The 26,436-nt window shown below is 42.8% G+C and overlaps 1 protein-coding gene across 1 annotated transcript; it reads right to left on the reverse strand.

Annotated features, from left to right (window-relative positions):
- Positions 1-26,269, reverse strand: LOC111950634 (C2 domain-containing protein 2). Its single transcript, XM_023968377.2, has 13 exons — positions 25,050-26,269; positions 24,515-24,610; positions 22,903-23,022; positions 20,928-21,029; positions 20,594-20,710; positions 17,542-17,653; positions 14,324-14,432; positions 14,026-14,087; positions 12,207-12,322; positions 11,520-11,700; positions 10,792-11,036; positions 10,017-10,320; positions 1-412 (listed from the first exon to the last, which is right to left on the reverse strand). Exons 1-13 carry the CDS (start codon positions 25,323-25,325, stop codon positions 162-164), a joined length of 2,091 nt encoding a protein of 696 aa, XP_023824145.1. The 5' UTR covers positions 25,326-26,269; the 3' UTR covers positions 1-161.
- Positions 26,270-26,436: the final 167 nt, after the last annotated feature.

Genomic DNA, 26,436 nt, shown 5'->3' on the forward strand with positions numbered 1-26,436 from the left:
AGAAGCTGGTGGTAGGGGTGGTGGAGTGGGGGGCTGGAGGACTAGAGGAGGGGAAGAAGCAGGTGGTAGGGGTGGTGGAGTGGGGGGCTGGAGGACTAAAGAAGGGGCTAGAGGCGGTAGGAGTGGCGGCGTGGGGGGCTCCAGAACTATTGGAGGGAGAGTCAGGCTGCGTGTTGTTCCTCCAGGGTGGGAGTGGGTGTCTGGGTTGTGGAGCCGTTGGCTTTGCTCTTGCTCTTGGGCAGCAGCTTGCGGTTCAACATCCGGCTGAAAGTGGCCGTGCGTTTCTCTCGGTCCACACTCACAGGTTGCTCCAGGTACACCAGGTCGTTGTGCGACTGGCTCATACCCGGGTCCTTGCACTGGCGGCGCCGGCGGAAGAACAGCTTGGCACTCTTTTGCAGGAAGCCGCCTCCTGGTAGGAGGAAGAGGAAGAAACAAGACAAGGTTGTCGTAAAATAATATAATTCAACAATAACTGAAATGGTGTCCTCTACATAGCCGCGGGAAGTAGTTTGGGGATGGGGTTGCAGTGGTGTCAGTTCGGCTAAACCTCGGGTATTGCAAAGTGGGGTGTAGAAATACATTTACTGTACTTCTACACAATTTTWAAAAAACTCTAAAATGCTATTTGGAGAAGAGCAAAAACAAAAATGTCCCCCAGACATTATCACCCCAATATGAGCTTTATATTTGGTTTCAAGGTCTYCGGAATGGCCTGTACAACGTACTACTCAAACTCATGATACATATTGTAGGCTACTGTTGATGGAATTTATAGGTTTAAATTAATGACTAGAATATTCCACCCTGAAGCCATATAATTGTATGAAATTGATTAGAATCATACAATTATAATCAATTACGTGTGTAGTGCTAGTCAGTAAAATTATAATAAATGATGTGTAATTTTAGTCATGATGTGTGTAGTTTGTCAGAATTAGGGTAAAACATTATAACTGTAACAATGTCGATTATAGTATCTTAAAAACAGACTGTCTGAGCAAGATTCGGTGCCGACCTTGGCTGGGGGGGGCCACAGAGTACTTCCCAGGGTCTCCCTATCTTGAGGGGGGACAGGGAGTGATTCTCACGGACTCCCCTAATTTTTGTCGGCTGGGTAGCAGGACAGTATGTGCGTAGGATACCTACTCATTTATCCTACTTGTGGAGCAGTGCATACACTGCAAAATGACAGATGCAAAATACACGCTATCAATGCCCACTTTAAATACCAACATCAATGTGAAAGTAACCAGAGCATAAAACAGCTGACGCGAATGCAAACTATGCCAAATAAATCRTATACATGCACTGAAATAAAAGGCACACAAAGGAATGACTTAGCCTACAACCGGGAAGGACACAAAGACAAACAAACTCGACCAAGAAATTAAGAAAAATCGACACATTAAGGACGTGCCTGTGATTTAGCACCACTGAATGGACAGCGCCTCGGTACAGGTAGGCACAGTGGAGGTCCATGGGGTGTGGCTGAACGGACAGCGTCTCTGTCTAGTAGCCAGCTAGAATAAGGCTATTCAGTTTGTGGGCAGTTAGACATTTTCTGGGCACAGTCGAGTTGCCTACAATGCTTATATGAAAACCATCGGAGTGACAGGTGGAAATGCATTATACCAGAGGCTATAGGTAGGGATGCAGGCAGAGGGTGATGATGTAGGTCTACATCAAGAAGTTTTTAAAAAGTTAGCCCAACTAGGTAATCATTAATTATTTGCAATTCCTCAATTATCGTTCTGTCACTGCAAGACAATGCACATTTGTTATAGCCTACAAGTGTTAATGTCTTTGAAGCCAAAAATACATGTACAGTGCCTTTGGAAAGTATTCAGACCCCTTGACTTTTTCCACATTTTGTTATGTTACAGCCTTCTTCTAAAATTTATTAAAATTGTTTTTTCCCCCCTTCATAAATCTACACACAATACCCCATAATGACAAAGCAAAAACAGGTTTTTAGACATTTTTGGAAATGTATTAAGAATWWWWWWTTTAAATATCACATTTACATAAGTATTCAGACCCTTTACTCAGTACTTTGTTGAAGCACCTTTGGCGGRGATTACGGCCTCGATTCTTCTTGGGTATGACGCTACAAGCTTGGCACACCTGTATTTGGGGAATGTCTCCCAATCTTCTCTTCTCTCCTCTCAAGCTCTGTCAGGTTGGATGGTGAGCGTCGCTTCACAGCTATTTTCAGGTCTCTCCAGAGATGTTTGATCGGGTTCAAGTTCGGGCTCTGGCTGGGCCACTCATGGACATTTAGAGACTTGTCCCGAATCCACTCCTGCGTGGTCTTGGCTGTGTGCTTAGGGTTGTTGTCTTGTTGGAAGGCGAACCTTCGTCTCAGTCTGAGGTCCTGAGGCAGTTCAAATCTCTCTGTATTTTGCTCGGTTCATCTTTCGCTCGATCCTGACTAGTCTCCCAGTCCCTGTAAAACAGGGTGTCAAATCAAATACCCATGGGCCAAAATGTAAAACCGAACAAAGTCCGCGCGCAACATGAACAAATTAACCTTAATATGGACCCAAACAAGTTTTGCTTTAACATTGATATATCACAGCATCGCTTATTACCATACAATATATAATTTAATAGTGGAGACATGCAAAATCGAATTTCAAATGAAAAAACACATCAATGCATCATTTATTAAATAAATAAAATTTAAATAAAAATCGTATGCCTCTTTTCTTATTTGCAGCCTTTGATTAAATACAAAATAAACTTTTTTAAACTTTTTCCACTTAATAATTTACAAATAAAATGATAAAAATCAATCACCATTCAAGCCCATGCCTTGTAGCAAGAAAAAAGTCACAAAGAAAACGTTAATATTGCACACTGATCTAATCTTTTTCACAACTCTCCCTCATTAAAGGGCCGGGCTGATTTTGCGATCTCTGCTGCCACTATTAAACAACCTTTACAGCAGCCTCACTTTGTGATGTGGCTTTTTGAACATATTCTGTTGTGAAACCAAACTTCTTTTCATCTCCTCTACTTTCTGCTCCTTTGAGTCATGTCCATGTCCTTGTATTTGTCATGGTGTTTCGTATCATAGTGTCGTTGTACTCCTTACTTACAGCCACGTTGACTCCACAAAACAAGACAAAACAGTTTTGTCTTTAATATGTAAACAGACATTCTGCCTCCCACTTGTCCAGAAAGCTCCTTTTTCTGCTTTCTTTTCGCCATTTTTGGGAAGGGATAGCGCGCTGACAGTTGTAGCGTCTATGTTGCTATGACTAGAGAGGCGTTTCTGGTCCTGTCCTGATTGGCGCGCGAAAACAACAGCAGCATTAGGGATTCGTAGTATTAGCGTGAATGCGCTGTATAATACCGGCGGCCAGCTCTATAGTAATTTGGTATTGTCTCGCGGGCCAAATATAATTACCCCGAGGGCCAAATTGGCCCGCGGGCCAGAGTTTACACCCATTGCTGTTAAAACATCCCCACAGCAACTTGCTGCCACCATCATGCTTCACCATAGGGATGGTGCCACATTTCCTCCAGACGTGACGCTTGGCATTCAGGCCAAAGAGTTCAATCTTGGTTTCATCAGACCAGAGAATCTTGTTTTCATGGTCTGAGAGTCTTTATGTGACTTTTGTCAAACTCCAAGCAGGCTGTCATGGGCCTTTTCCTGAGGAGTGGCTTTCGTCTGGCCACTCTACCATAAAGGGCTGATTGGTGGAGTGCTGCAGAGATGGTTGTCCTTCTGGAAGGTTCTCCCATCTCCACGGAGGAACTCTGGAGCTCTGCCAGAGGGACCATCTGGTTCTTGGCCACCTCCCTGACCAAGGCCCTTGTCCCCCGATTGCTCAGTTTGGCCGGGTGGCCAGCTCTAGGAAGAGTCTCATCGTCACTCAATGCCTAGGTTAACCTCCACTGTATTCACATCCTACCATACCCTTCTCTGTACATTAGGACTTGAATCTATTCTCCCGCGCCCAGAAACCTGCTCCTTTTACTCTCTGTTCCGAACGCACTAGACGACCAGTTCTTATAGCCTTTAGCCATATCCTTATCCTACTCCTCCTCTGTTCCTCTGGTGATGTAGAGGTTAACCCAGGTCCTGCAGCACCTAGCTCCACTCCCATTCCCCAGGCGCTCTCATTCGTTGACTTCTGTAACTGTAAAAGCCTTGGTTTCATGCATGTTAACACTATAAGCCTCCACCCTGAGTTTGTTTTATTCACTGCTTTAGCACTCTCTGCCAACCCGGATGTCCTAGCCATGTTTGAATCCTGGCTTAGGAATGCCACGAAAAATCCTGAAATTTCCATCCCTAAATATAACATTGTCCAACAAGATAGAACTGCCAAATGGGGTGGAGTTGCAATCTACTGCAGAGATAGCTTGCAGAGTTCTGTCATACTATCCAGGTCTGTGACCAAACAATTCGAGCTTCTACTTTTAAAAATTCACCTTCCCAGAAACAAATCTCTCACCGTTGTCGCTTGTTAAAGAGCACCTTCAGCCCTCAACCTTGCCCTGGACACCATATGTGAATTGATTGCCCCCCATCCATCTTCAGAGTTCGTACTGTTCGGTGACCTAAACTGGGACATGCTTAACACCCCGGCCGACCTACAGTCTAAGCTAGATGCCCTCAATCTCACACAAATTATCAAGGAACCTACCAGGTACAACCCTAAATCCGTAACCATGGGCACCCTCTTAGATATCATCCTTACCAACTTGCCTTCTAAATACACCTCTGCTGTCTTCAACCAGGATCTCAGTGATCATTGCCTCATTGCCTGCGTGCGTAATGGGTCCGCGGTCAAACGACCACCCCTCATCACTGTCAAACATTCCCTAAAACACTTCAGCAAACAGGCCTTTCTAAATCGACCTGGCCCAGGTATCCTGGAAGGATACTGACCTCATCCCGTCAGTAGAGGATGCCTGGTTGCTCTTTAAAAGCGCTTTCCTCTCCATCTTAAATAAGCATGCCCCATTCAAAAAATGTAGAACTAAGAACAGATATAGCCCTTGGTTTACCCCAGACTTGACAGTCCTTGACCAGCACAATATCATCCTGTGGTGTTCTGCATTAGCATCGAATAGCCCAAGCGATATGCAACTTTTCAGGGAAGTCAAGAACCAATATACTCAGTCAGTTAGGAAAGCTAAGGCTTTCAAACATTTCAAAACGTTTTGGGACACTGTAAAGTCCATGGAGAATAAGAGCACCTCCTTCCAGCTGCCCACTGCACTGAGGATAGGAAACATTGTCACCACCGATAAATCTACGATAATTGATCATTACAATAAGCATTTTTCTACGGCTGGCCATGGCTACCCATACTCCGGCCAACATCTCAGCACCCCCTGTAGCAATTTGCCCCCCCTGCTTCTTCTTCACCCAAATCGTGACAGCTGATGTTCTGAAAGAGATAAAACATCTGGATCCCTACCAAATCAGCTGGGCTAGACAATCTGGACCCTCTCTTTCAAAAATTATCTGCCAAAATTGTTGCAACCCCTATTACTAGCCTGTTCAACCTCTCTTTCGTATCGTCTGAGATCCCCAGATCCCCAGTACGGAAAGCTGCCGCGGTCATCCCCCTCTTCAGAGGGGGAGACACTCTAGACCCAAACTGTTATAGACCTATATCCATCCTTCCCTGCCTTTCTAAAATCTTCGAAAGTCAAGTTAACAAACAGATCACCGACCATTTCGAATCCCACCCTACCTTCTCCACTATGCAATCTGATTTCTGAGCTGGTCATGGGTGCACCTCAGCCACGCTCAAGGACCTAAACGATATCATAACCGCCATCGATAAAAGACAGTACTGTGCAGCCGTATTCATCGACCTGGCCAAGGCTTTCGACTCTGTCAATCACCGCATTCTTATTGGCACACTCAATAGCATTGGCTTCTCAAATGACTGCCTCGCCTGGTTCACCAACTATGTCTCAGACAGAGTTCAGTGAGTCAAATCGGAGGGCCTGTTGTCCGGACCGCTGGCAGTCTCTATGGGGTTGCCACAGGGTTCAATTCTCTGGCCAACTCTTTTCTCTGTAGATATCAATGATGTCGCTCTTGCTGCTGGTGATTCCCTGATCCACCTCTATGCAGACGACACTATTCTGTATACATCTGGCCCTTCTTTGGACACCGTGCTAACAAACCTCCAAACGAGCTTCAATGCCATACAACACTCCTTTAGAGGCCTCCAACTGCTTTTAAATGCAAGTAAAACTAAGTGCAAGCTCTTCAACCGATTGCTGCCCGCACCTCTCCCACCCGACTAGCATCACTCCTCTGGACTGTTCTGAATATGTAGACAACTACAAATACCTAGGTGTCTGGTTAGACTGTAAACTCTCCTTCCAGACTCACATCAAGCATCTCCAATCCAAAATTAAATCTAGAATCGCAACAAAGCCTCTTTCACTCATGCTGCCAAACATACCCTCGTAAAATTGACTATCCTACCTATCCTTGACTTCGGCGATGTCATTTACAAAATAGCCTCCAACACTCTACTCAGCAAATTGGATGTAGTCTATCACAGTGCCATCCGTTTTGTTACTAAAGCCCCATATACTACCCACCACTGCGACCTGTACGCTCTCGTTGGCTGGCCCTCACTACATATTCGTTGCAAAATCCACTGGCTCCAGGTCATCTATAGGTCTATGCTAGGTAATGCCCCGCCTTATCTCAGCTCACTGGTCACCATAGCAACACCCACCCGTAGCACGTACTCCAGCAGGTATATCTCACTGGTCATCCCCAAAGCCAACACTTCCTTTGGCCGCCTTTCCTTCCAGTTCTCTGCTGCCAATGACTGGAACGAATTGCAAAAATCACTGAAGCTGGAGTATTATATCACCCTCTCTAACTTTTAGCATCAGCTGTCAGAGCAGCTTACCTATCACTGTACCTTGTACACAGCCCATCTGTAAATAGCACACCCAACTACCTCACCCCCATATGATTACTTACCCTCGTGCTCTTTTGCACCCCAATATCTCTACTTGCACATCATCATCATCTGCACACCCATCACTCCAGTGTTAATGCTACATTGTAATTAGTTCACCTCTATGGCCTATTTATTTCCTACCTCCCTGCTCTTCTACATTGGCACATACTGTACATATACTTTTTCTATTGTGTTATTGACTGTACGTTTGTTTATGTGTAACTCTGTGTTGTTTGATTTTGTCGCACTGCTTTGCTTTATCTTGGCCAGGTCGCAGTTGTAAATGAGAACTTGTTCTCAACTGGCCTACCTGGTTAAATAAAGGTGAAAAAAAGAGAGAAGCAGCAGGAAAGTCATTTTTTAAGCTAAGTTATTAAGCGGAGAGGAGGGAGAGAGGATGGCTGCTCTAGCAAGTGGGGGAGGAGCTGTAAGTTACTGTGAGCGAGTGAAACGGGGAGCAGGGAGGAGGGAGACAGCAACCAACCAAGCAAGCCAACTTGCGTTATAGTAGACTAATAGCTGCCATAGCGAGGTTATTTATCATCAAATATGATTACATAGTACCTGTCTTGACCGCATCATACCGGGAGACGCTAGTTAAGCTCTCTCTCTCCTTTTTCAACATTTTGTTACGTTATAGCCTTATTCTAAAATGTATTAAATAAAAAAAATGGTAATCAATCTACACACAATACCCCATAATGACAAAGTGAAAAAAGGTTTAGAAATGTTGCTAATTTATTAAAAATAAAACAGAAATATCTTATGAAAATAAGTATTCAGACCCTTTGCTATGACAATCTAAATTGAGCTCAGGTGCATCCTATTCCCATTAATCAACCTTGAGATGTTTCTACAACTTGATTGGAGTCCACCTGTGGTACGATCAATTGATTGGACATGATATGGAAATGCACACACCTGTCTATATAAGTCCCACATGCATGTCAGAGCAAAAACCAAGCAATGAGGCCTAAGGAATTGTCTGTTGAGCTCCGAGACAGGATTGTGTCAAGGCACAGATCTGGAGAAGGGTACCCAAAAAGTCTGCAACATTGAAGGTCCCCAAGAATAGTGGCCTCCATCATTCTTAAAATGGAAGTTTGGAACCACCAAGAATCTTCCCAGAGCTGGCCGCCCGGCCAAACTGAGCAATCAGGGAAGAAGGGCCTTGGTCAGGGAGGTGACCAAGAACCTGATGGTCACTCTGACAGAGCGCCAGAGTTCCTCGGTGGAGATGGGAGAACCTTCCAGAAGGACAACCATCTCTGCATCACTACACCAATCAGGCATTTATTGTATAGTGGCCAGACGGAAGCCACTCCTCAGTAAAAGGCACATGACAGCTCGCTTGGAGTTTGCCAAAAGGTACCTACAGGACTCTCAGACCATGAGAAATAAGATTCTCTGGTCTGATGAAACCAAGTTTGAACTCTTTGGCCTGAATGCCAAGCGTCACATCTGGAGGAAACCTGGCACCATCCCTACAGTAAAGCATGGTGGTGGTAGCATCAAACTGTGGAGATCTTTTTCAGCGGCAGGAACTGGAAGACTAGTCAGGATCGAGGGAAAGATGAACAGAGCAAAGTACAGAGAGATCCTTGATGAAAACCTCAGACTGGGGCGAAGTTTCACCTTCCAACAGGACAACGATCCTAAGCACATAGCCAAGACAACACAGGAGTGGCTTCGGGACAAGTCTCTGAATGTCCATGAGTGGCCCAGCCAGAGCCCGGACTTGAACCCGATCTAATATCTCTGGAGTGACCTGAAAATAGTTGTGCAGCGATGCTCCCCATCCAACCTGACAGAGTTTGAGAGGATTTGCAGACAATGGGAGTAACTCCCCAAATACAGGTTTGCCAAGCTTGTAGCGTCATACCCAAGAAGAATCGAGGCTGTATTGCTACCAAAGGTCTGAGTAAAGGGTCTGAATACTTATATAAATGTGATATTTTATTAATTTACTTTGTGTGCAAAAAAAAAGAAAAAACCTGTTTATGCTTTGTCATTATGGGTATTATGTGTAGATTTATGAAAGAAAAAAACAATTTAATCAATTTTAAAGTAAGGCTGTAACTTAACAAAATGTGGAAAAAGTCAAGGGGTCTGAATACTTTCCCAATGCACTGTAGTTCCAATTTGGCTAAACTTGAAATATAAAGATTAGCTGGTTACTCACTTCTACGTGGGCTTGTGCTTGAAAGATTGTTTATGAAACCCGTGTTCATTTTCTGTTATGCCTGCTACAAGAAGTTAGTCATTATTAGTGAATGTGCATTATGCACGGTTCTAGTTAAATTTGTAACAAAAAACACATTTTAATAGACAGACTTGAAAGCCAGATCAGTGATTATTGCAAAAAAGGATATAATTTCACAAACCGGAAATTCTTTAGATCATTGAAAATGCAGTGTATTTGACCTTTAATTGTACAACAAAGCGTATTCAGAGAAAACATAATTTTTTAAAAAGTGATATATTGTGAATCGTTAAGATACGATTTTTAGGCCATATTGCCCAGCCCCAACTCTGTTCCTGAAAAATAGCACCGACCTTGATAGAAGTGCACCTAAAACTGCTCCTACAACTCAGCTTGGAGCTGTTGCGGCCTAAAAGATGTTATACCATCTGAAAGAAAATGTGAATGTCACATTTCATAGATGGATAGCACGCTAGTCTAGTCACTACTGTACCAAGCTACTAACAGCTGCTTGTGAGGTAACTTACTCTTCAGGAAAACATTTCTGGTTAGCAATGGTATCCTCTTTAAGATGGCAAAGAATAAAGAGACAAGGGAAGGGTGGACATAGGAGGAAGGAAAAATGAGAAATCAGATCACGAGATGGAAAGAGAGAGAGACAGACACTAAAAACAACAGACTGGAGTGGTGACCAGGATCATAAGGACTTGAGTAGAGTAAGAGAGTTACCAAAGTGATATGGCCGGTAGAATATTTTAGGAGAGAATAAGGTTAAAAATAGACACAACAATAAGATCTTAAAGATTTGCCACAGTGCCGGCATAGGGCACCATCCCATAAACTCTCACCCCTGCTCTTTTTGGAGCCTGACTCTGAGATGCAGAGGGACATGGAGGTTTTATCTGCATTCCTGTCTGGGTCCTCTTCTGCTTGGCTCTCCCAGTCCTCCGGGGCCTGCTGGGCTTGAGCCTGGGCAACTCCACTGGGGCCCTCCTGGGGTTCTGACCACGCGGCCGGGGGGTTGCTACTGGCTCCTACTACTGACGCAGTCGCCACAGAAATCTCCTGAGAACCCTGCTCCGACATGGAGGCATCCATCGCAGCAGCGTAGCCCACCATCAATGCCATCTCATCATCCTGAGAAAGAGGGGTCTAGGAAATGGAGTACAGAATAGAAAACCCACTCTTAACATTTCAAAAAGAAGAGCTGAAGAGCCTCTAAGAGGTAGAGAGTAGCCTAGCGGTTAGAGCTTTGGGCCAGTAACCAAAAGGTTGCTAGTTTGAATCCCCAAACCAACAACGTGAAAAAAAATGTTGCTCTGCCCTTGAGCAAGGCACTTAACTCTAATTGCTCCAGGGTCGCCATCAATAATGGCTGATCCCTGACTGTGATCACAATCTTTGTGGGTGTCTCAGTGAGGGTTTGGATATGCAAAAAACATTTGCATTTCACACTTGTGCAGGTTACCCACTTGCAAATGCAGTGAAAATGGGCAAATATAAGCATCCCCTATTTGACCTTTGGAGTGTACTGCCGAGCTGCACTGTATGGTATGCCTTTGAGTTCAAGTGTCTTTGGGTTTCAGAAAAGCCCTAACCAAATCTTACGTATTATTATGGTACCTTGGCCACTCCTGAGATGATGATGGTGCTCTTCTTGACCGGGGACTTGAGCTTCTGCTTGGCTGACTCGTGGAGCTGGCGGATGGCGGCCTCTGCTACGGGATCAGACCCATTGAGCATGAGCAGCTCTGTGTCTGAGGAGGACAGGGCCTTGCTCCCCATCGTCCCCAGCATGGATGGCTGCTCTGACACCCTCCGAGACGACAGCTTGGACTTGGTGCTGCTGGGAGGCTTCAAGGGGGTCTCTGAAAACATGCAAGATCACTTGGATAAGATCCTTATCATTTTATTGACAATAATACCGGTAATTGCATTCTATACATTTGAGTTAAAATAAGCTGAGCCCATCTCCTGTAAGCAACATCTCATAGTAAAGCCTAGACAAGAGGCAGTGTTGAATAAAAGTCCAAAAGCCTGAACATCAAAGCCTCAGAGAATAGTTGATAGTATGTGGACAAGGAGGACTAAATTACCTCCAWATTATTGCCATACATTTACATTTTAGTCTTTTAGCAGACCCTCTTAGCCAGAATGACTTACAGGAGCAATTCAGGTTAAGTGCCTTGCTCAAGGGCACATTAACAGATGTTCCATCTAGTTGGCTCAGGATTCAAACCAGCGACCTTTCGGTTATTGGACCAAAGCTCTTAACCGCTAGGTTACCTGCTGTCATACTTTTGGGGTTCCATCTTAAACGTTAATTGTATTGTTAAAGACTCAATACGTACGCTGGGTTGGATTTTTGCTGAGTCCAGGCAGTAGAGGTCGAGCTGGTTTACTCTTCACTGCAGTGATTGTGGTGACCACAGTACCGCAGGGCATGACCGTGCGGTCCATCTCCACTCTCTTAGTGGGGGCTGGAGTAGGGGACTGCCAAGACCGCACCTCGCTAGGTTCCAAGTAGGTAAACTTGGGGACGAGAGAAAGGATGGAATGACATGATTCATTGTGTAAAACGGTAAGGTATTGGATATGAATTTGATATGTATTAAGATGTTAAAATGTCCAAAGCAGATATTGTTATTTCTATATCAAATAATTTCTGGGGAACAATTAAGTAACTTACTGTGAATCTTTTCAATAAAATGTCCAAAAAGAAACAAAAATAGCTTCTTAGCTAAGAGCAATTTGACAAGCAAGAATTTTGCTAAGACGGTCTGGGAGTGAGGAGCGGAAAACTAGCTGTTATTGGCAGAGAGGTTTGGAACTCTTTCTTACTGGTCTGTTAACCAACTGGTGATGTCACCAGGCAGGTCAAAACTCCATCCCACCAAAACAGGCTGACATTTCAGGGGGTCTTTTTTCACAGCTCTTACAGTAAAAGGGCATTATCATAATTTTCACAATATTATTCCTACCTCAGTGTGGAAATATATATAAAACACACTGGGCCTTAAAAAAGGTAGTTATCTTGCCTCAGCAGTAAGTGACCCAGTCACTTGGTCTTTGGATATGAGGGCAAATGTTTGCTGTCCTTTGGGTTGCTTCTTCACCAGATCAAAAGGCACGGACACTTGACCCATTAAGGAGTCTGTCAGGAAGACAACACATCCCAATCAGTTTGCTATAACAAGACTTCATACATACAGTTGAAGTCGGAAGTTCACATACACTTAGGTTGGAGTCATTAAAACTCATTTTTCAACCACTCCAAATTTCTTGTTAACAAACTATAGTTTTGGCAAGTCGGTTAGGACACCTACTTTGTGCATGAAAGAAGTAATTTGTCAAACAATTGTTTACAGACAGATTATTTCACTGTATCACAATTCTAGTGGGTCAGAGATTTACATACACTAAGTTGACTGTGCCTTTAAACAGCTTGGAAAATTCCAGAAAATTATGTCATGGCTTTAGAAGCTTCTGATAGGCTAATTGACATAATTTGAGTCAATTGGAGGTGTACCTGTGGATGTATTTCAAGGTCTACCTTCAAACTCAGTGCCTCTTTGCTTGACATCATGGGAAAATCAAAAGAAATCAGCCAAGACCTCAGGAAAAAAATTGTAGACCTCCACAAGTCTGGTTCATCCTTGGGAGCAATTTCCAAACGCCTGAAGGTACCGCGTTCATCTGTACAAACAATAGTACGCAAGTATAAACACCATGGGACCACGCAGCCGTCATACCGCTCAGGAAGGAGACGCGTTCTGTTTCCTAGAGATTAACGTACTTTGGTACGAAAAGTGTAAATCAATCCCAGAACAGCAGCAAAGGACCTTGTGAAGATGCTGGAGGAAACAGGTACAAAAGTATCTATATCAACAGTAAAACGAGTCCTATATCGACATAACCTGAAAGGCCACTCAGCAAGGAAGAAGCCACTGCTCCAAAACCGCCATAAAAAAGCCAGACTACGGTTTGCAACTGCACATGGGGACAAAGATCATACTTTTTGGAGAAATGTCCTCTGGTTCGATGAAACAAAAATAGAACTGTTTGGCCATAATGACCATCGTTATGTTAGGAGGAAAAAGGGGGAGGCAAGCTGAAGAACACCATCCCAATCGTGAAGAATGGGGGTGGCAGCATCATGTTGTGGGGGTGCTTTGCTGCAGGAGGGACTGGTGCAATTCACAAAATAGATGGCATCGTGAGGAACGAAAATGATGTGGATATATTGAAGCAACATCTCAAGACATCAGTCAGGAAGTTAAAGCTTGGTCACAAATGGGTCTTCCAAATGGACAATGACCTCAAGCATACTTCCAAAGTTGTGGCAAAACGGCTTAAGTACAACAAAGGTATTGGAGTGGCCATCACAAAGCCCTGACCTCAATCCTATAGAAAATGTGTAGGAGGAACTGAAAATTCTACCAAATACTAATTGAGCGTATGTAAACTTCTGACCCACTGGGAATGTGATGAAATAATTCTCTCTAGTATTATCCGGACATTTCACATTCATAAAATAAAGTGGTGATCCTAACTGACCTAAGACAGGGAATTTTTACTAGGATTAAATGTCAGGAATTGTGAAAAACTGAGTTTAAATGTATTTGGCTAAGGTGTATGTAAACTTCCGACTTCAACTGTATAATTTTGCTCACAAACAAGTCACTGTATGAGTAAAATGACAACATTTTAAGGCTATCAGACATATTTAAAGGGTGATAAAAAAAAGCTTGAATTGTTCTTAAATTCAAATATTGTGGGTGTGTATCAGACATACTATTAGTGTCCTTACCTCTCCCTGTGCCTAAATTTAGAGATACAAAACAAATATATACTTACTCTGAGGTTTCCCATCATCCAGCAGCTGAATATTGAGCTCTTTTGATCGTCCATTCAGCTCACTTGGTGAGAGAGAGGAACATTTACAAAACTGAGAACGAGCAACAGGAAGACAATGAGGGAGAGAAAGGGACTGTGGGTTGGATATTATGCGACTGGGTGGCAAGTGTTTACTATGAGATTGAGCTCACATGCCACTATAATGTCTACTAGCTTCATTTTTGATATCCATATAAAAAGGGCTCTGTAAAGACTCTCTGGCCGCAGCAGTAGCAGTGGATCTCGAGTCTGGACTCACAAGATGAAGGGCTGGTCCCAGGCTGGGCTGGCTGTGTTCTGTAGGACTGAAGTGGAGAGTTTCTGTGGAGGGTCGTCTAGCTGCAGCACACACAGGGGATTCATACGGCCTGCGAAGTGGAAACAACAGAAGAGGAGTTCAACAGAAATGCACGGCACCATACAAATCAAACATTGGGGTTGATTGGTACAGTACACTGACAACCCAAGTCATGAGCATTATAATGTTTGAACATTAGATTAAGTCGACGTTCAATTAATTGTTGGAAAATGGAATAAAATTGTAATTGACGTTGGATGTCTGAACCTACAGTATTAGAATGAGTTCATTATATTTCTATGGTCTGAACACCTTAGTTTAGGCATACATTTTTTGGGGGACATTACTGCTATTAGCCCATAGAAATGCATTGAATAAAAGAGTCACTACATGGAACATATTTTAGATTCTTCAAAGTAGCCACCTTTTGCCTTGATGACAGCTTTGRACACTCTTGGAATTCTCTAAACCAGCTTCATGAGGAATGCTTTTCCAACAGTCTTGAAGGAGTTCCCACATATGCTGAATACGTGTTGGCTGCTTTTCCTTTACTCCGCGGTCCAACTCATCCCAATTGGGTTGAGGTCAGGTGATTATGGAAGCCAGGTCATCTGATGCAGCACTCCATTACTCTCCTTCTTGGTCAAATAGTCCTTACACACCCTGGAGGTGTGTTATAGGTCATTGTCCTGTTGAAAAACAAATTATATCCCTGTTGAAAAACAAATGATATCCCATCTGGTTTGTGCTTAGTGGGACTGGTGTATCGCTGCAGAATGCTGTGGTAGACATGCTGGTTAAGTGAGCCTTGAATTCTAAATAAATCACGACAGTGTCACCAGCAAAGCACTCCCAAACCATCACACCTCCTCCTCCATGGTGGGAACCATACATGCGGAGATCATCCGTTCACCTATTCTGTGTCTCACAAAGACACGGTGGTCAGAACCAAAAAAATCTCCAATTTGGACTCATCAGATCAAAGGACAGATTTGCCCCGGTCTAATGTCCATTGCTCGTGTTTCTTGGCCCAAGCAAGTCTCTTCTTATTATTGGTGTCCTTTAGTAGTGGTTTCTTTGCAGCAATTCAACCATGAAAGCCTGATTCACGCAGTCTCCTCTGAACAGTTGATGTTGAGATGTGTCTGTTACTTGAACTCTGAAGCATTTATTTGGGCTGCAATTTCTGAGGCTGGTAACTTGAATGAACTTATCCTCTGCAGCAGAGGTACTCTGGGTCTTCCTTTCCTGTGGCGGTCTTCATAAGAACCAGTTTCATCATAGCGCTTGATGGTTTTTGCGACTGCACTTTCCGAGTTCTTGAAATGTTCTGCATTGACTGACCTTCATGTCTTAAAGTAATGATGGACTGTCATTTCCCTTTGCTTATTTGTGCTGTTCTTGCCATAATATGGACTTGGTCTTTTACCAAATAGGGCTATCTTCTGTATACCACCCCTACTGTACTGTCACAACCCAACTGATTGGCTCAAATGCATTAAGGAAAGAAATTCCACAAATTAACTTTTAAGGCACACCTGTTAATTGAAATGTCTTCCAGGTCTATACATCATGAAGCGGGTTGAGAGAATGCCAAGACTGTGCAAAGCTGTCATCAAGACAAAGGGTGGCTACTTTGAAGAATCTGTCATTTAAAATATATTTTGATTTGTTTAACACTTTTTTGGTTACAACATTATTCCATATGTGTTATTTCATAGTGTTGAGGTCTTCACTATTATTCTACAATGTAGAAAATTGTACAAATAAAGAAAAACCCTTGAATGAGTAGCTGTGTCCAAACTTTGGACTGGTACTGTATATATTTTGGGACATGTATTTAACCCCTTATTTTAGGCACTAAACGATATCCATACATATACACTTCCATTCATTATTTAAACTGGTACTGTCAGATGACTCTTGTTCCTAGTCTTGAAAATTTCCAGAGGGTCATAATAGTTTGTAGGCCAAACCGTATGGACGCTACTGATGTTTTCGTGAGAAGACCGATTTTCGGGATGTCTCACGGTCTGAAAAACAGATTTAGCTCTGCCACCTTTCACCGTAGATGCGGAAGGGAGATATTGGCGGATGAGGTAGATTGAGAAGCAGCTCATGCAAAAAACAGATCTCTCTAGCTGAAACAGATGGACTGATGTTATTTTTTTTGTTATGTAATATAGCAAGATAGTTACTTGTAGTGACCAGTACGTTTACATTGAGTGTACAAAACATTAGGAACACTTGCTCTTTCCATGACAGACTGGCCAGGTGAATCCAGGTGAAAGCTAAGATACCTTATTGATGTCACTTATTAAATCCACTTCAAATCAGTATAAATTAAGAGGAGACAGGTTAAAGAGGGATTTTTAAACCTGGAAACAATTGAAACATGGATTGCGTATGTGTGCCATTCAGAGGGTGAATGGGCATGACAAAATATTTAAGTGCCAGGCAGGTTTGAGTGCGTCAAGAACTGCAACGCTGCTGGGTTTATCCAACTTGACACAACTGTGGGAAGAATTCAAATCAACATCGGCCAGCATCCCTGTGGAACGCTTGACACCTTGTAGAGTCCATGCACGGACGAATTGAGGCTGTTCTAAGGAAAAAGGGGGGTGCAACTCAATATTAGAAATATCAGTGTACATGTCAATGGCTGAGATGAAGTCAGTCTGGCTATCAGGCTTGTAACTGAATGAATAATGTATCAACTGGTGGAGACACAAGTTGCCCTGGCTATTGCATAGCTGCTGCCTCCTTGGCTTTATTCCACACTGCACATTTCAACAATAAACCCTATCAGCATAGTTGTCCTCTTAGCTTTAATGAAAAAGAAGAAACCGGTGAGAGAAGTGCTGAACACTACACATCTAATTATCAACAGTAATGTATACAGGGAGAGACGCTCTTCTCTCTCCCTGCTGTGGCTGATGATCTGCAGCTCTGACAGCCCTGCTACTGTAGGAGAGTTTGGAACCACAGTGAGTAGGCTTCAATGGGTTCAACTGATGTCAGAAAATAACAAGTCTCAGCGGCTCTTTGAGGTCCACGCTACTGTTATCTCTGCTGGCAGCCACCTCAACATGAGGCACATGTGGCGCTGTAGCAACACTTAATTGTTTTGCCCATGTGTTCATGGTTGAACCAGGTTGTGATCCAGTTGTGTCCCTCACCTGCAGCACCGTCCTCCTGCTCCTTACATGTCACCCGGATATTCTTCACCAGAAGCTTCCAGTCGTGAGCGCGGGGGGGCTTGGGCGGTGATGTCACCTGCTTACAGGCCTCCTAGAGAAGCGGACAGAGAACATGCCGATATTAGGTACTACCAAATATTATATAGTGGAGAGAAGTGTAGAGCTACACGGTGTGCATGCTTTTGTTCCAGCCCAGCATTAACATACCTGACTCAGGAACACGTGGTGGAGACTAAGCAACCTAATTATGTTGATATTCAGCACTTCTGCATATCAGGCAATCTATCAATAGAGAGGTATAGAAATGGCCAACAGGTGACAGGAGCACGATGTGCTGACAGGGTGCATGTGTTGTTGTATGTCTTCGACAGGTTGACACAGGAGGGAAAATGTATTCCTGTCCAGTCTTGTCAATTTTCCAGTACTGTCCTGATTCTGCAAAAGTTCTATAAACCCGGAACTTTCCTGTCCCATCCCGATAAAAATCCCTCCCGTCTCGAACTTGTTCTCAACTGGCCTACCTGGTTAAATAAAGGTGAAATAAAAAAAATGGGTCTTCCAAATGGACGATGACCCCAAGCATGCTTCCAATGTTGTGGCAAAATGGCTTAAGGACAACAAAGTCAAGGTATTGGAGTGGCCATCACAAAGCCCTGACCTTAATCCCATAGACAATTTGTGGGCAGAACTGAAAAAGCGTTTGCGAGCAAGGAGGCCTACAAACCGACTCAGTTGCACCAGCTCTGTCAGGAGGAATGGGCCAAAATTCACCCAACTTATTGTGGGAAGCTTGTGGAAGGCTACCTGAAACGTTTGACCCAAGTTACACAATTTAAAGGCAATGCTACCAAATACTAATTGAGTGTATGTAAACTTCTGACCCACTGGGAATGTGATGAAAGAAATAAAAGCTGAAATAAATCACTCTCTCAACTATTATTCTGACATTTTACAATCATAAAATAAAGTGGTGATCCTAACTGACCCAAGACAGAGAATTTTTACAAGAATAAATGTCAGGAATTGTGAAAAACTGKYTMTAAATGTATTTGGCTACGGTATGTAAAACTTACGACTTCAACTGTACATTAACATGGAACATTAGTCACTTTAATAATGTTTACTCATTTCATATGTACAGTGGGGAGAACAAGTATTTGATACACTGCCGATTTTGCAGGTTTTCCTACTTACAAAGCATGTAGAGGTCTGTCATTTTATCATATGTACACTTCAACTGTGAGAGACGGAATCTAAAACAAAAATCCAGAAAATCACATTGTATGATTTTTAAGTAATTAATTTGCATTTTATTGCATGACATAAGTATTTGATCACCCTACCAACCAGTAAGAATTCCGGCTCTCACAGACCTGTTAGTTTTTCTTTAAGAAGCCCTCCTGTTCTCCACTCATTACCTGTATTAAGTGCTCCTGTTTGAACTCGTTACCTGTATAAAAAGACACCTGTCCACACACTGAATCAAACAGACTCCAACCTCTCCACAATGGCCAAGACCAGAGAGCTGTGTAAGGACATCAGGGATAAAATTGTAGACCTGCACAAGGCGGGATGGGCTACAGGACAATAGACAAGCAGCTTGGTGAGAAGGCAACAAGTGTTGGCACAAATTATTAGAAATGGAAGAAGTTCAAGATGACAGTCAATCACCCTCGGTCTGGGGCTCCATGCAAGATCTCACCTCGTGGGGCATCAATGATCATGAGGAAGGTGAGGGATCAGCCCAGAACTACACGGCAGGACCTGGTCAATGACCTGCAGAGAGCTGGGACCACAGTCTCAAAGAAAACCATTAGTAACACACTACGCCGTCATGGATTAAAATCCTGCAGCGCACGCAAGGTCACCCTGCTCAAGCCAGCGCATGTCCAGGCCCGTCTGAAGTTTGCCAATGACCATCTGGATGATCCAGAGGAGAAATGGGAGAATGTCATGTGGTCTGATGAGACAAAAATAGAGCTTTTTGGTCTAAACTCCACTCGCCGTGTTTGGAGGAAGAAGAAGGATGAGTACAACCCCAAGAACACCATCCAACCATGAAGCATGGAGGTGGAAACATCATTCTTGGGGATGCTTATCTGCAAAGGGGACAGGATGACTGCACCGTATTGAGGGGAGGATGGATGGGGCCATGTATCGTGAGATCTTGGCCAACAACCTCCTTCCCTCAGTAAGACATTGAAGATGGGTCGTGGCTGGGTCTTCCAGCATGACAACGACCCGAAACACACAGCCAGGGCAACTAAGGAGTGGCTCCGTAAGAAGCATCTCAAGGTCCTGGAGTGGCCTAGCCAGTCTCCAGACCTGAACCCAAAATAAAATCTTTGGAGGGAGTTGAAAGTCCGTATTGCCCAGCGACAGCCCCGAAACCTGAAAGATCTGGAGAAGGTCTGTATGGAGGAGTGGGCCAAAATCCCTGCTGCAGTGTGTGCAAACCTGGTCAAGAACTACAGGAAACGTATGCTCTCTGTAATTGCAAACAAAGGTTTCTGTACCAAATATTAAGTTCTGCTTTTCTGATGTATCAAATACTTACGTCATGCAATAAAATGCAAATGAATTACTTAAAAATCATACAATGTGATTTTCTGGATTTTTGTTTTAGGTTCTGGTCTCTCACAGTTGAAGTGTACCTATGATAAGAATTACAGACCTCTACATGCTTTGTAAGTAGGAAAACCTGCAAAATCGGCAGTGTTTCAAATACTTGTTCTCCCCACTGTATATACTGTATTCTATTCTACTGTATTTTAGTCAATGCCACGCCGACATTGCTGGCTACAACTGGAGTGGGTTGATGGAAGGGGAAAATGACCATATATTTTACATTTCATTTTTATAAAGTAAACTATAATCGTTTTTTTTTCTTTTTCACACATTGCATATTTCTATCTCCCCCAAAAAAACTGTTTATAACTATTCCTGTACTGCCTGTTCCTTTGGTCTGTCAATCCTGTCCTGACCCACGGGAGTCCTGTTCCAGTGTCAAACTGTAATGTCTTCCTCTCACCTTGACCTCTGTGGCCTGAGCAGGCCTGCAACTCAGCATCACGGAGGGACGCGCCGCACACAGCAGCTGTCTCAGCACGTCCTTTATTGCAGCCACACTGGGGCCTGTGGCACTGTCCTGACAGACAAACGGATCAACACTCCACCATCACATCACTAGCAATCATCTCCATTACAGTTTGACTTGTCTGGACTGATGATTTTTGGAAACATCATAAAAAAATAAAACATGTTGAGGTTTGCAGTTTACCCTCAGGAAGTATTGAAGATCTTAGTTTTTCAAATGTTTGCCTTATATATATTTTATACCACAGACTGCGGGTTATGGGCCATACCTGTGTGAAGCTGGGGCTGAGCTGCAGGTCCCATGTCTCCAGATGGGACACCCCCCAGCCCACCCAGACCTCTCCTTCACCCTCCCTCATCTGCAAGTCCAACTGGGGAACAGAGGGCAACAGAACGACCATGAGCAACAACACAGTTGTTGTATTATCCCAAATACACGCTTCACCCCTGCAGAGTGCAAGCCAACACAATGAGCTGTAATTGAGCAGTCCACCATAAAGAGAAAAAGAGAGTAAGTGAGAGAGAAGGAGAGTGAGCGAGTGTGGGAGAGAGACAGACAGAGGGCTATAGAGGGAGAGAGGACTGTGTGCTAGTGACTGGGCCATCCTGTCCCAGCATGCCTAAAATCCACTCTGACTGTACAGCCAACTATGTTACCAAACAAAGGCTTTTTCTGATAGCACTAAAATACAATATAAATATTTAGCAAAAATCAGTTTGATCAGTAAAAATAGGTTTTGGTCATACTGGAAAAAGTGTAGGCCTTAGTGTTACATAAAGCACAGTACAAATGGAGTCAAGTAATGGTGAGTAAAGTACAGCAACCATATTTTGCCAGAAGCACTACTATTTCCATGGGAGATGTATCATCAATGTGTGGGAAAATGTTAACAAACACGGTGTCATTATGGTAATGGYGAATGAATATTGCCTAGTGTCTTATGGTTTAGGAAAAAATACCTGAGAACAAAAGGATTCCATTTAAAGTAACCCATTACGTCAGTCACATGAAATGCCCCACTGCAATGATACTACAGTTGTGTTACAACTGTGTGGTTACACATGGCCAAAGTGCACTAAGCTGCAAAACCACAGAGCGTGTGAGTGAGGCAGAAAGAGAAACACACTGGCTCAATATACTGTTCAAATATATCCCTCACAATCACTCATAACAAGAACAGGGACCATTCTAGTGTCAGTCAGAGTCAGTCAGTTGCAATGTGAAAAAGGATGAAAATATTACAAAAGGCCTGCCCCCAGGACTTTTCCAGACCAAACTGAAGAAGGGAGTATGATTTTTTTTTAAACAATAGCCTCCCTCTACCCCTCCCAAAAACAACAACCAATCCAAAACCCTAACAAAAGGTGTCCTGACCAAACCAAACCTAGTCCTGGCTTTAGATTTTTTACCTCTCACTGGACTTTTACACAACGAGGCAACAAGTCAAGCACCAGATTTATTAAAAAATAGCTTTATTTCAATTGGGTTAACTTCAACAGCCACTTACTAGCCGTGCATTTGCAACCGCTTAACAACTAGCTCAATAACTTAAACGGGATGGAAGCTTATAGAGCTTTATATAATATACCCACAACACACACTCCGGCTGTCTTTCTCACTTTCATGATGTTCAATATGAAACCACAAGTAGTACTAGCTACAGCAAGCAACCTAGAGGGGAAAACCAGCAGAGGGAAAGGCTAGATTGCTAAAAATGATGGGTGAGCCTGAGTCAGAGATTTGACTTTAAATCGTGCCCAGTTACGGGTGATGCTAATAAAATGGATGTATCAAGCCATCTCTACCTTGTTTAACATGAAAGAGGGAACATTTCTCAACATCACTTTTGGGTGAGAAATTATTCTTAATTTCTCTCTTCTCCAATGACAAAAGTAGAGATAGAAGGAAAAATGGGGCACCTTTACCAAGAAGGGGCACCTATACCCCTTCCAGTATTTTACATTAGACAGACAGTGATTTAAATAAGGTATCCAGGACATCTTCCAAACTCTAGGCCCTCGCCATTTAATCCGATTCTCATAGCAGCAGCAAAGCTAGCTGAAGTGTGTCATGTTTAATAAATCACAGAGGTTCCTCCATTAAGACAACACAGGAGAGAACCAGGAGCCCACCCTCCTCCTCTCTTCCTCACTCTCCCTTTGTTTGTCTAAAGCATCGCTCCAATAGAGATGGGAAAGATGTTAGCTGCAGATGTAGTGGACATAACTGTTGTGTTCCTTTACCTGCAGTTCAAGTGGAGATATCTTCACGCTGTAACTACAGGGCTCTCCTGGAGACATGGCTGATGGTGATGCACTGAGGGAGAACTGAAGCTTGTCCCCGACAACCTTGCATTGTGCAGCCTAGGGGAAGACAAGACAGCATACAGTTACAATAGTACCGTACAGTAATCAAGGTTACACAAAAAAACTATTTGAGGTAAAAAGGTGCTTGGTGCTAAACATGCCCAATCATAATTGTGGTATTCTTGCAAAGTACATACATGGTTCACATTCAGACTTGTTTACCTGGTTTTCTTCTTAATGTGTGTGTGTGTTTTCTTTTTTCTTTTTTTGACTAGTTCAGTGTGTGACAACAATCAACTTGAAAGCTCCAAACATGAAGTATGTCATCATACTTCCCATTTCTCCCAGCAGGATCCTCCTCATCATCACTTCCCTCATCTCCTTAGTGTTGATCTGTACTGGGCTGGCTATAAGGAGACAGCTACTAAGCTTCTTACTGCACACTCACTCATGCAGGCAGGTCAAGGATAAGCCTTTGTTTACCAAAGTCTCTAAAAACAATGAAGCAGCATCTGGATCTTGCATATTACAGAAAATCCTAAACAAAATAAATTGAGCAGGCATTTAAAGGTGCAATGTGCAGAAATCACTTCGACATTTCCTGGTTGATAAAATTCTAATAGCTCTCCTAATTTCAGTTCGTGACAAAACAAACAAGTGCAGAGAATCATTGTACCATCTAAACCGCTGTGAAATATATTTTCAATAACCAAAAATATTGTATTTTCAGTTGTTTGAACCTGGTGTACAAAACCGAAAATGTAAAAGATACAAAAACGTAACAACGGCAATCGTAGAAATAGCACACATAGAACAAATCTACTGCTTTTTAGACTTGCTTTCAATGAGAAGGACAGATCTATAATTCACATCTATGTGAATTTGGTCAGGTCGCCCAAAAAGTTAGGTATTGCAGCTTAAATAACAGACTAGTCCATCTGAAAAACCCTGCTTTGCTTTCCTTTTCCATACAAAATCTGCTAATGCTATTGGTGAAAATATTATTGATTTACAGAGAATGTATAAAAACAGTGAGAATTCTCTTCACCTTTTTAGAAGAGGCGCTGGTTATATGAGGATCCCATAAACTTGGAGCTGGAGAGGAGGTCGTAAAAATGTGCTATTGGCTCTGGCCAGACAATTTAAGGCGAGGAGGAAAATGTCTGGAAGTGCCAGTGAAGCTAATGGACATTGTGTGAATCAGAATATTGGCCACTGCGGACCTGAAATGAAGTTAAAAGGCTGCAGCACCAATAGAACACTGCCATTTACATTGACTATAGAGGCTGGTTATGATATTAGGGCACATTGATTAGGAAATGGCAACAGCATAATTGCTTTCTTTACTAACTGTAGCTAATGTTTAAGAGTCATCCACTGTCAAACTCTTACCTCAAACTTGATTTTAATCAGGAAAATAAGCATTTAGAAACAACAATGAACCATATCTGAACTATACAAAATCATGTACTGAGCTTTTCATTCTGTGTGCAATTTGTTGCTAGCCATTCGATGAGAGCCAGTCTGAGACACAGGGACTTTATCTTACCTTCTGACCAGCAGATTTTTTGAAGCTGGACACTTGGCCAACCACCAGCTCTGATGACTGAAGGCTCTCCTCTTCAAATGTTAGTTGCACTGGGCTCTGTYTGAGTTAGGAGTACCTGGGTCAGGTGGTGGTCAGCAAAAAGCTATGCCCCAACAACTGACATTATCTCAACATTACACTTCATTTTTGACAGTTTCAACTAAAGAGTCAGAGAACATGTTACAAATTGATCATGTTTACAATTTGGTATGAGGTGAAAAGGTTACAAGGCACAGTAGCAAGGTACAGGAATCAAGATTGTTGACACTGGATTCTGTGAAGGTGATCTCTTCTACTACAAGGCTTACCTGTGTGCTCAGGTCTTGTTTCATTTAATACAGATCCTGTATTCATATGTTGTTTGTTCTGATATAGTAGATTCTTTCTAACGTCTGTTACTGACTTTCCTATTCATTTATTTAGCTACAGGCAACTTGTGTAAATCCATAGTAATTTGGAAAGTTAAATAAACTAGTGTATGGGTCATGGGACTCACCCCAGACTTCCTCGATTCGTCATTCAACGCTCTGCACCAAACACCTCTCCACTGCCTTTTCCAGCTTTTCAGTGACAGCGCCCATCCCAACAGAGCGTCCGCTTCCTCCGAAACCGCATTGTTTTGCTCAGGCTTCTGTATCCGTAGATCGTCGTAAAAATACTGTATTAGATACAGTATCAATGTAATGCTGGATGCAATGAACAGTGTTACCATGCAAAGCCACTGCAAGTCTCCCAAAACAGAATTTGAAAGGGGACTTTCTGAGTCAGTCATCCTCAGCAACTGACTTAAATAGCTGGCTAGCTATTTATTTAACTAATGACAATGGTCTCTTGAAAGTAAGACCAGTACAAAAACATGGTCTGATGCGCTTTTGAATTAASTCCCCGTCATTCAAGACAATTAAGTTAGCTAACGTTTGCCATCTAACTGAGTTATGGATCCAGCTATATTAGCAATGAGACCTAGTCTTATCAACAAGTTCAACCACTGAACCAGTAACTCTATGCAATGTTAGCCTCTTATCTGGTCAATAATATCGTGGTTACTGATGGAGGCTCAACATCCAACTAAAATATCCCAAGATGAGTAACTATAGACTTCAAGGAAGTAGTTAATCCTTGCTAACGTTAGCTATCTGGTTTGAAAACTGCAGTAGAAAGCTAAGTAGCTAACAAGCAAGCAATATGAATGGTTTCCTTAAAGTTATTGCAAGTAACTTAGCTACCTACTAAATAACGGAGCATTTTGAGTAAGTTAGACCAAGCAAGTTCGAGCAAGCTCCACTCATCTCTAACGTTAGCTGCACATCATTGTATCAAATGTCTGTGTTTGCTAGCTAGCCCCTAGTATTGCTAGCCAACAACAGTAAGTTAGCTAACTACACATAACGACGAGCTTTTCATAAAAATTGGCTAGCTAGCATCAGACCTTTCTCTCATTTCGATTAACGTTACAAGTCAACGTCAGCTAATTTAGCAAGTTATCTAGCTAGCTAATATCACGTAGTCCAAAATGTAATGTCAATGAATCGTTTCTGGCGTCCATGGCGTAAAGCCAAGTGAAAGTTTTTCGTGGCTTCAAACGACGAAAAAAAAATCTTATTTTGTGAAGTCCTTATCTATAAAGCCTCATCACACGCTTAAAGACCATCTCCGATACCGTCGATGACCGATATCGAAAAATTGCAAATGTCATGTGATGTGGCATGAACTGCTATTCCCAGAGTGCATAGCGATATCTAACTAAAGTGCTTTCATCTATACTCTAGTGGGTTTTCCCAAACTTTAAATTCTATCTTCAAATACATTTGAATTTCTAAGGAAAATCAGCGTTTTCATGTAGAAATAACTGCAATTACATAGCTTTTATTGATCGTTTCTGA

The sequence above is a fragment of the Salvelinus sp. IW2-2015 genome, linkage group LG23 (assembly GCF_002910315.2).
Source record: "Salvelinus sp. IW2-2015 linkage group LG23, ASM291031v2, whole genome shotgun sequence".
Taxonomy (NCBI): domain Eukaryota; kingdom Metazoa; phylum Chordata; class Actinopteri; order Salmoniformes; family Salmonidae; genus Salvelinus; species Salvelinus sp. IW2-2015.

What these genes read in the sequence shown, in the direction of transcription:
- LOC111950634 (XM_023968377.2), bottom strand. Translation starts at nt 25,325, where the DNA reads ATGACTGACTCAGAAAGTCCCCTTTCAAATTCTGTTTTGGGAGACTTG. An exon ending in GCAGGAGGACGGTGCTGCAG is followed by an intron (nt 14,433 to 17,541) that starts GTGAGGGACACA and finishes TCCACTTCGCAG; the next exon opens with GCCGTATGAATCCCCTGTGT. An exon ending in AGGCTCCAAAAAGAGCAGGG is followed by an intron (nt 413 to 10,016) that starts GTGAGAGTTTAT and finishes TCCTCCTACCAG; the next exon opens with GAGGCGGCTTCCTGCAAAAG.